This window comes from Dermacentor variabilis, unplaced genomic scaffold (genome assembly GCF_050947875.1).
Source record: "Dermacentor variabilis isolate Ectoservices unplaced genomic scaffold, ASM5094787v1 scaffold_15, whole genome shotgun sequence".
NCBI classification, from domain to species: Eukaryota; Metazoa; Arthropoda; class Arachnida; order Ixodida; family Ixodidae; genus Dermacentor; species Dermacentor variabilis.
This window is the reverse complement of record NW_027460313.1, coordinates 11,491,753-11,504,280: the sequence shown is the minus strand read 5'-3', so window position 1 is coordinate 11,504,280 and position 12,528 is coordinate 11,491,753. Positions and strand designations below refer to the sequence as shown.

The 12,528-nt window shown below is 49.1% G+C and overlaps 1 protein-coding gene across 1 annotated transcript in view; it reads right to left on the bottom strand.

Annotated features, from left to right (window-relative positions):
- LOC142567912 (4-pyridoxate dehydrogenase-like) overlaps positions 1 to 6,925 on the bottom strand; it is a 35,757-nt gene extending 28,832 nt beyond the window's left edge. The window contains exons 1-2 of the mRNA XM_075678003.1: positions 6,577 to 6,925; positions 5,776 to 5,978 (exon numbers count right to left, since the gene is read on the bottom strand). Of these exons, the coding sequence (XP_075534118.1) occupies positions 5,776 to 5,978; positions 6,577 to 6,892 (519 nt within the window). The 5' untranslated portion in view covers positions 6,893 to 6,925. The remainder of the gene's footprint in view (positions 1 to 5,775; positions 5,979 to 6,576) is intronic.
- Between the last annotated feature and the right edge of the window lie 5,603 nt (positions 6,926 to 12,528).

The window sequence follows — 12,528 nt, the reverse complement described above, 5'->3', positions numbered from 1 at the left end:
TCTTCGTACTCGGGCAACCAACTGTTATGCGAGAAACCCGAAACAATCGAACATGTATTCCTAGACTGTTGGGACGCGATTTTTCCACTGGGGTGTATTCCTGGCACATTAAAGAAGCAGTTACCTCTTGGCCAATATGGCATACGGTTCTTGCCAGGAAATACATCAGAAGATATATTGTGCGATCCAATTATAGTCCTGAGCCTCCACGCTTTGAGAAAAATGACAATGGAATTTGTGCATGTAGACCCAGTTGTTCGTCCTGTTCGCGAACACTTCGTTGAAAGTGTGCTATGTCAGAGAAGTGTGTTGTGCGCTCTCTGATCCACCAGAGTAGATATCTGTACTTGATGATTTGGGGTTGAAGAAATTTTAACTCCGCATTAAAAAAATTAAATGACGGGTTTTTAAGTCGCAAAACAACTTCGATTATGAGGCACGCCGTTGTGGGGGACTCTGGAAATTTCGACCAACCTTGGATCCTTTAACGTGCGCCTAAATAACTCCGCCTTAGCCAAAGTGTGGGTGACACGTTTTATGCCTTGCAACCCATGACTTTAACTGTTCAAGTCGGCAATAAAAAAAAAAGCAGCCGCGGCTTCAGGGAAGCGTTCTCGACTCGCACCCCGGAGACCCGGGTTTGATTCCGACTCAAACCGAAATGTACCAAATTTTTTTTTCAAAGCCACTAATTTACTTTGTTTACAGGAACCTCCCTGAGAAATGCGACGCCAATCCGAGCATCTTTTTTTACGTTTTTACTTCTTTCGGAGTATTTTTGGTCACGGCGCAGATTCGCTAAAGGCACCGCCAACGTATCCACCTAAGGCCTTCGCCTTAAAATTTTCTACTCCATTCTCAGCAGTAAGTACTGCCCATGCAATTCAATAGTGGGATTTTCAACAAGCCCTCTCTATTGTAAAAAGAACACACGAGCTTTTCTGGGGTTTAAGCTTAAAACCATTTTTGGCCGCCCATTTACACATTTTATTTAGGCCAAGCTGATTCTGTCGCTCGCAAACTGCAAGGTTACGGGATTTAAAACGTATTTCTACATCAGCTACATATAAAATAGAAAACTGATGATGTTAATGATGCACTAAGCGAGATCATGTTTACGATGAATAGCGCACCGCTAAGCACGCCTCCCTGAGGCACGCTGGTTTCCTGCGTAAACGAACGCGACAATGTGTTGCCAATTTTGGCGCGAGAAGTACGATTAGACGAGCAGCTCTCAATAACTTCCAACATGTTTCCCCGGACACCCAATTCCGACAGTTCTCGCAAGATCCTGTAACGCCACGGGGTGGAGTACGCATTTTGTCTATCAAGGAAAGCCGCCCAAAATTACTGTTAATGTGCGAACGGGTAACGTGTATATCAGCCTCAATGCGCACGAGAAGGTCGGTGGTCGAGCGGCCTTCTCTAAAACATTGTGAAAGGATCCAGCAACTTCTTAGATTCAAGAAAATGTAACAAACGATGATTTATCCTTTTCTTGAGCAACTTGCATAGGCAGCTTGTCAGCTCTATCGGGCGGTAACTCCTCACCGACGATTGGTCCTGACCCTGTTTCAAAATTGGGATAACAATAACTTGTTTCCACGCAGTCGGGAGGTACCTGGCAGCCCATATTGTAGTGAAGAGTGTGAGCGATGTCATACGAGCGCCTGCGTGGAGCTTCTTGATCACGTCGTACATTGTTCAGTCACCTCCCGGTGCAGGTCTTTCACACACATTCCAAGAGGCTCTCAGCTCCGCAATATTGAAAGGACGGTTATATGTCTCGTTCTGTGTAGACTTCCAGTCAAGTGCATTACTTTCTGCCATTTGTTTGTGTTTTAGGAATGACTTCCAATAATAGATGGCGCTGGACACGTTCGAAATGCTCCCCGAGAGAATCGGCCTGGTCTTCCAGGCTATGCCCTTGACCATTCACCATGGGTAATGCTTGTATTTGTTGTCCCTTTAGCCTGCTTACCACATACTTTTTCTCTCTTGTGTGAAGAAGTGATACGCGATAGAAACCTCACCAAACTTTCTCTTTTTGCCTGTCGTCGTGCGCGTTTCCCCTGTGATTTCATACGTTTAAATTCAATTAGGTTCTTCGCATTTGGCGATCGACGAAGTATGCCACATGCTTTGTTCTGCCTCTTTCACGCACCTCTGCAATCTTCGCCGCACCAGGGGACGCGTTTTCTACATGAACGACCATTTGTTTGTGGGATACACTTTTTCGCTACGTCAATAATGGTACGGCATCATCTATATTAAGATACCTTTTTAATGGAAAAGCTACAGCCTCAAAGGCGAGGCTGTGCTACACACGACCCGGCCGAATGATTTCTAATATACTAACGTCATCTAAAAAGCTAAAAACTGTTTGCAGATTAAAAAGCAGTTCGTTACTAACAAACTGCTGGGTAAAGTGGAATACGCTGACGGTATAGGCAGAATGAAAGTACTTTTTACGCTCAGTTTCTATTTGCCTTCATTGGACGAGGACATGGAGAGCTGCAAGGCTGTCGCCACACCTTCCACATGAGGGAAGAGCACTTCCAGTCAGCAGGTAGGAGTAGGTGGCGAAGGTGTGACCTATTCTCAATCAAAAAGGAGCACTTCCTTGTATCGTGTTGTGACGACCAATTCGCAGACGCTCAACATTAGCTGCTATAAGAAGCGGAGGGCACAAGACTGCAAGTGACCCCGAAATGAGTTCCCCATTTACTGGAACAGCTGCATATCTGGAATATGGGAACAATGCACCATCACTGCTGAACTGCAATTTGTTTTGGTGCATAATACTTTGGTGATCCGCAACGGTGATCCACCACCATGTATCATTTGCTAGTCATCTTCTGCTGGATATGAGGCTGCGGAATCGAATGCTGGACTTTGTAGCTGTCTTGTAATAGGGACTGCATGAAAAAAAAGCGATTGTCGGCTTTGATCGGTGTTTTGCTTAAGAACTCCAGATTTAATAATGTATGAATATCACACTGCGACGTTCACGTTTGCTCACAGATGAATTTGTGCTACCAGGGACAATAAATTACCATTACCCGACAATACTAGCGTGTAATAGGATAGACAAAGCCGGAATAATGGCACATCGGCGATTGTTTTTGGCACCGAGTATCCGAAAAGCAAAGGCCACATTTTTGTAATCTTAGTTCGAACATCGCCAATCCTCACTGACGTCTCACGTCCACTTTGCGTATATGCACATGCATTTAAAAAAATGTTAGGCAACCCTAATCTTCACTTAGGTGTCTCTTAGTGGCACTCGCGCCACGGCGTTGGTGTTTGTTAGGTTAACTTTAGGTGAACGCAACGCACAAGCCGAACTCGGAGGCAACTGTTTTCCATTATGTAGCCTGTTAAATATGTCACCTTGTGTGCGACGTCATTACTTCCGCTTTCTACTTCCGAGTTTCCAGGAATTCCGCCAAAGTCGTGCTAACGTGGCGGGTCGCAAGTTTACGATTCTGTGCTTTGCTGCGCGGTAATCAGGGATTTCTACGGTATTCAGGGATAAATTCTACTTATTCCAGACAATTCAGTAACTTTACTCGTAACTAAACTTATGCTCGGATATATCTATATGAAACGCATGAGTTTTGTACTGTACTATAGTTCTTTTTATCTTCTTTTTTTTTTAATTCCCTCCCCGGTCGTCTCAGGAGGTTAACCGGAAGTGCTGCGCAGTAAACCGAGTCACACGATGCTCGTGCCACTAAAATAACCGACCACAGAATTTATTTGCGCTGCTCGACTAGCAAGTGAAGGCAGTGTGTGTACTTGTGTGTAGCGAAGTTATTGCAGCACACTGCCAGTTGAGCCGCGCGAAAGGAACACACGTGCCTGTCAGTGGAAGAACACACCCTTGAATAGGCTGCGAACAAAAATAAAATCAATTGTGCTGCAAGATAATGTAAAGACGTGAGCAGACGTTCGCCGCTCGGTTCGAGATCGGCGTCCACTAGGGTGGCTGCTCATCGCTGCCTTGTTCCACTTCCCACCTTGTGCGTTCGCTTCCCGCCGCGGCGCCAGGGGCGCGCTGCATATCTGTGTGGCGTTGACGTTACATTGCCATGGCGGCAAGCGCAGCGCCATGCCGCCGTGTTTTACGTGTAACCAGGCGGCCAGGCAATCAATCGCGAGCGATAGCGAGTGACCGCGCGTTTTAATGCGATAGCAATTATATGGACACTCCAAGTGCATTTCTGCCGTCGGCGTGGCCGTGAGGTTCAAGAAATCCAAGGGCGATAACACCGTCGCCGCGCGAGTGGAAGCTTGCGATGGCATCTGACGATCGCGGCTCAATCTCGCCCGCGCGAAAGCGACGAATGCGAAGAGGAAGCGCGCCGTCTGCTCTAGCGCGCGAGGCACCCAACGTTGCAAGGCGCCGGGGGAAGGGAGCGGGCTGCAATTACCTGCGTATGTGGCGACCACGCGCAGCCGTATGCGAAAGCACCGTGCTTGAGAGCGATATGCATTGAGGGCAGTCTACGTCGACGGCTCGTAGCTTTGTGCGTGCTGCGCCCTCGGCTCTTCGGCGCTAGTTTTGACTTGAAGCGATAGACATCACGAATGCCACTTCGCTCGCTTCCGCAATTCCTCCCGCCAGCTTTTTAACAGCGAGTGTCCGCAGCCAAAATGATGTGTTCATGTTTGCTGCGGGCGCTGGCACCATGCTTATTCAGTTAGCAAGCGAATGTTTACACGTTCATACGACCAATAAAAGCACTGTGGGTACTATTCGTACAGCAGTCTGCCAATTTGCTATCGCAATCGATGTATCGCCTTTCGAACGAGACCGTCTTTTTTTGTATACACACCACGCTCACCGGCCGTGTTGCCTGTTCGCCTATCGTCGCGCTGCGGGTCAGCAACGACGGACGGTGCATTTTGTGTGTGTACAGAACGGCGCACTTGCCAGCTCGGCAAAAACGCGTGGTCACCCGCCATCACTCGCGCTTGCTTGCCTGGCAGCCTCGTTAGGCGCGTGAAACGGCAGCATGGCTCTTCACTGGCCGCCGTGGCAACGCCATATTAAAGCCACATAGGCATGCAGCATGGCCCTGGCGACGGGAACCGAACGCGCACAGTGGGAACTGGAACAAGGAAGCGATGAGCAGGCACCCGACTCTTTTTGCCGCGCATGCGCAGTGGACATCTATCTTGAACCGAGCGGCTAACGCAAGACGCCGCCGCCTTGCTCCGCAAAGCCCCGGCGGCGCGTTCTAGAAGAGGCTGCTCACCTGTGTGCTTACCTCGCCCCGGCGGCGCGTTCTAGAAGAGGCTGCTCACCTGTGTGCTTACCTCACTGCACGCGACGAGGCAGGCGTGCGAGATACCACACTTATTTCCACGCGTTGGCCTTAGGCGCGCGTTCTGTTTCCTGTGCCCATTTTCTCATTCCTGCTTTATCACTCCTGCACTTCGGTTTCCTTCTCAGGTGGCATTTGTTCACGGGTTAATTTCAGTTCGCTCATTTAGACACGGCGCGCGCAGACGGCATGCACCATCCGCCGTGACGACGATCCACATCAACGTTGATGTTTGCCGAGACTGACAGCCGTGCCCTTTTGCACTTGGCGCATCCACGATCACCGGCAACTCTAGGGTCCCCTGGAATCACTGTGGCTTGCTGAATTGACACGGCCCCAGACTCGCTTCCGAAGGACGTTGGGAGAGTCCATAAAATGGACTGATAACACTGGGTAGTGCAACAATAAGAGACATCGATTCGCGCGTCGAGATTTGGTTTACCTGGTCTCGGAAAGAGAGGGCGGCGTTCTTCTGCGGGACGCTCCAGTAGTCCCAGTCGTCGTGACCCCTGATGTTGAAGGGCGCGACAGCCGGAATTTGACGCGAGGCTGTCTCCAGTCCTCCGGCTTCGAGAAGCAGCACAGTGACTTTGGGATCTGCCGAGAGCCGGTTGGCGATGACGCAGCCCGCAGAGCCACCACCCACTGGGCATAGATAAACGGCGAAGTTCTTCGAGCATTAGGACAAGGAAAATTGCGTGCAAGAGGTCACAGTGGCTTAGCACACGCGCTCCGCTTCAAATGGTGCAATGAGGCTTGATGTTGGATGAGAAAGGGACGCAATTGAATTACCTAAGGGGACAGATTTGAATTCACACGTCACGAATAATTCTTGCCTAAAAAAACGAGCTACTTGTTCCGTCTCATATTGTTCACGACTGCAAATTTCTGAAAGAAAGCGTGCGAACAGATTAAAGGACTAGCGCTCCAAAGCTTCGGAGGCACCACCCGCGATGCATGGCTGCGGCACTGTGCTGCAGAACACGAGGTCTCGAGTTCGATTCCTGGTCGCGGAGACCACACCACGACGGAAGGGCGGAATGCAAATACGCTCGTGTGCCGTGCTTTGGGCGCAGGCTAAAGCATTTCAGCCGTTCAAAACTAATCCGGCGTCCCCGGATTAAAAGAAACGAAGCGCGTCGGCAAAAATGACATTCGTTGCGGTAATTACGCCTCGCTGCCCCGCTTCCTAGTGGCCTTGTGGGCCTTGTCACACTGCGGGGGTCAAGATTCGTTCGCTTACCGATGACGTAGTCGTACTGTTGCCGCAGCGGCCCCAGCTCGTAGTCACGCAGCACGGGCAGGTCGGTGAAAGGAACATGCACCAACAGGTTCACCAAGGCCAGCATAAGACTCATGTCATTCTGGGGCCCGAGACTGGAGACACCGATGGACCACGGCGGGCCGCACATGGTCGCGTTTAGGCTGCAGCTCATGGTGTTGCCGACTCGTCCTTCCCGAGGGAAAAAAGAATGAGGGCCGCGCTGCGAAGTGATTGCTTTTTGTCGTTCAAGCGAACTATGCAGCGGATTGGGAAAGCGGCCGACTCGTCCTCGCATATACCACCACCCTGGCGTTGTGACAGCGCAGCGTTTTTGCGCTTCTGTAGGTGTCCAGCGGGCGTTATCGATGCTGTCATACGTGTAACGAAACGGAAAGCAGTCCCCGGCATAGATTTCCGGAGTGAAAAAAAAATAGCATTACGTGGGGTCACACGTGGGCGCGTGGCGCGCTGATACCTACTTCCCACGCGAAGAGCACTTCTGGGAAGCAGATAGCAACGGTATTTCAGTGTTTTATCGCCAAATACGACAATGACGAGAAGTGACAATGAGTGATGTGATAAATTATTCACTACAGGTTTTTCTTACCACGATGTTTACAACTCCGCTGGCCATGCACCTTCGCAGGGCGAACGGGATTCCATTTACTTCCAACTATTCCTGGTCATAATGGCTAACCTTGTGGGGTCAACTAGTCTTGGTTATGTTGTAATTGGTTATAGCAACAGTCCAGAGCTGGCATTGGCGGCAAGTCTTTTGCTGGAACCTCTGTCGCGTCCCCGCGTTGGGCTTCCTGGTGGGTCGTTGGCACAGCTGCTCAATAATGAGACTATGCTATGACTGTACCAACTATCCTTGCCTCCGATCGGCCTCTGAAAAGAGGCCGCACCGATGTAATTTGTAAATTTTTTGTCTATAGTCAAGAAAACCTCATTAACTACCTCGACATCGAAAAACTCTAAACGAAAGCCGGACTAATCTCATCGTTCGTAGATGCAAAACGCTTAAAAGAGGCCGTTGGTGCAGGCTGCCACGTTACTACGATTACCAGCGGAGTCATCCTTTTGGAAATACGCGACGCAACTTGGCAACGCAAATTAAGCGATCTCGTCAGATTTGGTGACATTACAGTGATGGCCACCCTAAACCATACAATGAATACTTTCAAAGGTGTCGTCTCCGACGTAGACCTGGTGAATCTTAGTGACTCCGAACTCTTGGACGAGAGCTGTCGAGAGGAAAACGTAATGGATACGCAAAGAATCAAGACCAGACGTAATTAAGGGAAAATACCCACAAAACGTCTGATACTTTCGGCGCCAGCACACTTCCAGAGACAACTGAAACGGGATGCGTAAAGATCATAGTAAGGCCTAGTAAGGCTTAAGTGGCGAACCTCGAGGCGCTGCTTTAAGTGATAAAATTTCGATCAACGATCCCAAAGCTGCCGAGGTCGACTGCCATGTGCAAAATGTGGTGCAAAAGACCATGCTTCCGACAATTGTGAAGAAACACTCCACTGTCCAAAGTGAAGCACACCACCCGGAATATTCCGGGATTGTGCCCTCTGGAAAAAAGGAAAAAGAAATTATAACCATCAAATTTAGGGGAAATATCGCTTTCCAGGAAGCACGCAAAGAGCGTCTCGTTCTTTCCATTCACGGGTTACAGCAATCTGGTGTGTCGGGGGACGGCGCCACATACGCTGTTCGCGCCCGTCCAAGCCACGTCTATACTTTGTCTCAGTAGTTCCTTGCAGCACTGTGGAATCTACACGAATTCTTCAGAGGAAGCTTTAGTTCGGGTGCTCCTATCTAAATACATGTAAAAGGAGAATTCGTTTTTCTCGGCTACCGCTGCACCAAATTTGACGGGGTTTGTTGCATTCAAAAGAAAAACTTCAAATCTAGTGACCGTTGCTTCGAATTTTTGATTTAGGTTGGCAAATTTTTATTAAAAATTTGCAGAAATGAAACATTTTCAGAAAACGAAACTATCAAGTTTACAACTCTGTTACTCAGCAATGAAAAATGATATCACAATTCTGTGCATTTCATCTAACAGTACATCTAATGCGGACAAAATTGATCTGTTACACATGACCCTCAAAATGATTAGTGATAAGTAAACACAGCTTTTGCAGAACCCTCGTACACAATGTAACAAATTCACGTAAGAAATAAATTCACGTATGGAATTTGTCCGCTTTGATTGTTCTAATAGGTGCCGTTTGCAGAACTGCGAGAGCTGTTCTTGATGTATGGTTATTAATCTGTAAACTTCGGGCTTCTGTTTTTCAAACTTGCGATTTTTGGAAAATATTTTAACGAAATTCAGGCCCTAAATCGAAATTCCGCTTCCAACAGTCACTAGAATTTACCTTCTTTCTCAAATGCAATAATTTCATCAAGATCGCTCCAGGAGTTATCTCAGAAAAACGTCTTTGTGTTTTACATGTATGTGAATAGACCGCGTCGGAGTTGGGCCCGAGCTAAAGCTTCCTCTTAAACAATCGCAAGGCCGAATGCCCCTCGAGATGGGCTCAACCGCGCCTCGTCGTCTGCTCAGCGTCTGCTTGCCATCCTATCGGTACATACTGCATGGTTGGTGGGTTGACGAAAAAAGTTCTTTGACGTCATAAGCATGAGCTTCGTTTACATGGATGCGACAGCGGGGCTTCGCTTCAGCTGTACGCTTTCCTTGCAGTTCCCTTGCAGCCTCCTTAGCAAGTAGTAAGGGCGAACGCCCTCATAAATGTTCACCGGCGGCACAGCGTCTGCTCGGCGTCTTCTTAGCGTTTGCTCGCTACTGTCCTCACATATCACGCTACAGCAGGGTACTAAATATATGTACAGCGAACATTTAGGCCTTTATAGCGTTCCCCATCGTCAACGCACCACCAGTGTTAATGGTGCGGCGCCATCTGCTAACTAAAAATCAAACCTGTCCTAGTAAAAAGAAAATTGCTCAAACAAGTTGTAAATTTCCAATTGGAACCAACTGGATATTTCCTGTTATGTTTGGGGACACCCAATGGGAAACTCCAACTGGACCAATCGGTTTTTTGGACACAATTGGACCCATTTGGTCTATGAATTGGGCTCACTTGGACCAACATGAAAACTGAAGGAAAGGAAAAGCCTAGATGAGCCTTGATATGACACGGATATACTCAAAACTCCTTTCGAGAAGCATACTCACACATGAATGCACTACCGCCATTGTCTTCATTGATATACCCAACACTCACCACTTCACTATGAGGGATGCATGTCAGATGCTATACCTGTGAGAAAATTTGCTTGGCCAAGTGGTGCCAGTGGTTATAGTGGTGCCAGTATACGGTATTCAGATGATGTTATAAAAATTTTATCGCGTGGTGCAGTCACAACATTTCATACCTGTATGTAAACCAACTTATGGACTGTATCTGCTGCATGTGGGAATGCATATTTTAGACCGATGACAGTACCTGAGGTAGCAGCTTTTATTGCGAAAGGAATACTGCTCGCACTTTCGGCCCATCGGTGGTCGTGGCGCCTCCTTACGCAGCTGCGCGTCACGTGACCGTGTGACGTCACGCCAGACCGAGAGACGGGGCCCCAGCTCGCGGCATCGATGGTGGAGGCGAAGCCTTGCGCGCCGCTGCTGCGCCGCTACCGAGAGAGGGCGCTCGCTGGTGTGACGTCACGCCAGACAGAGAGACGGGGCTCCAGCTCGCGGCATCGATGGTAGAGATGAAGCCTTGCGCGCCGCTGCTGCAGCGCTACCTAGAGAGGGCGCTCGCTGGTGTGACGTCACGCCAGACCGAGAGACGAGGCCCCAGCTCGCGGCATCGATGGTGGAAGGGGAGCCTTGCGCGCCGCTGCTGCGGCGCTACCGAGAGAGGGCGCTCGCTGGTGTGACGTCACTCTAGGCGGATAAATGGGGCTACAGCTCGGCTCCTCGCAGTGGTCGGCGCGCTGCCTTGCGCTATGTCGGATGATGTATAGCCATAAATTTAACAAAGGGCAACCATGTCCACACCATCAGCCGAACCAAGGCGCAGACAAGGGTATTGCTTTCGCAATCTTCCAGGCTTAACCTAGCTAAGCCTTCAGCCAATTTTTTTATTTAGCCTTTGCCATCGCTTATTAGAGGGCTCTTGTTGATTATGCTATCCAAACAACTCGCATAAAGGTTTGCGTTTAGTATACCATCACTGAAATACTGAATACAGCTACACTTCCCTGTACACTAGTGAGACGAATTGCACTGCTCATCGTTCTGTCACGTGTTGTTTTTCAGTCATACATGGAGACTGCATTTGGTGTCATGAGCTCTAGGATCAGTTTTACTTGTGCCTTTCGATGAAGTGAAATCTGCCTCTTCAGCAGTCAATTTAGTGGAAAGCTACCTCTGGACCAATAGCTCGAAGACCAATTCCTGCATGTCTTTGGCCAATCAGATTGTACGCAGAAACTATGTATAATACATCACTTCAGCTACACCAATAATCACAGCTTAACCTGCTACATGTAGTTAAGTCATTGATGTAGGCAGGGGAAAACGTTGCACGTATGCAACCATCACTCATCCCTTGAAATGTGAATGACTCAAGCTTTCTTCGCGAGCACATCGGTCACAACCGTGCGACAGCACAAGTGGGAACACTTATGCTGTCACAAGTGAAAGCAAGTGGAATAGTGCCACCATCTCAGCTGGTTTGTCGTAATTCCCTTGTCTGCAAGTTTCTTGTTTATATTAGATAGGCTTTCTATTTCACGAATTCGCAGCTTTGATAGCATTTACTGTGCTAATGAAAGCACAGCACAGATACCAATACTGAAGGAGGTATCTGTACAAGTAGAGCAGAGAGAACTTATGGGTAAGTTGAAAAATATACAGGTAATTCTACGCCAAACTAACTATTTTCACATTGTAAGATATACCGTATTTACTCGCGTAATGAACGCCCCCCAAATTAGTCGCGAAAAATCCGATCTACAGCACGATCGAATGGCCGTGCCTTAGTTTTTTTTTGGAGAGACTACACTCCCACTCTCGCGCATGTGTTCAATGCAAGCGCACCTAATGCTTAACTCATGCTTTCCACCATTGCCGGCCCAAAGGCACCTCGCAGATTCGAGAGAGAAAAAAAGGCCCCCTAACTGGCTCTCTGCAGTACACGCAGTTCACGTACTTCACGCTGACGCAATAGGAGAGCGCGCGCGCGGTATGCGCGGCCGGGCGCGGCCGGGCGCGGCGCAGAAGAGGCGGCCGAGTTATACGCCTGCTGCGGGACTTGATACCGCTGTCACACGTACACTTCTGATCGCGATCTGGGCTGATCCGGATCGGATTTCTCGATCGCCAATCAGAAATGTACCACGTGTGACGCCGGTATAAGAGTTTATCTGCTCACAAAACGGAAATGCTGATCAGACAAGCTTTGACATTCCGATGAGCAGGACGGTCGAGAAAAGAGACGCACACAGCGTGGTTGTCAGGTGCGTGCTTCGACGGGATGCTTGCGATAACGGCAGACCGCCGGAAGCGGCTGTGAGGACAAGGTACTAAGGCGCGATAGGAGATCGCTGTTCGGAGCGCGCGTTCAGTTTCGCGGCGCGTAGGGTGCCTCGATGTCCTCCTCGCCCGCCGCTCCTTTTTGAACGGAGCGGCGGGCGAGGAGGACATCGAGGCACCCTAGCCGCGCGCGATGGACCGCGCCGACTTCGCGCGGCGGACGCGTTGGTTCTTTATTCTCTGGTGAAACCACGATGTGGAGGAAGCAGCCAGCGACCTGAACGGTAGGCCTGGTGGTTCCGATGCGGAGTGAGTCACGGTTTGCGAATGGTGTACATGCATGTACTTTTATTGCGAAGTTATCTTATGCATGTTCCAAATCATTACCGTCTTACTTTTCAATTTTT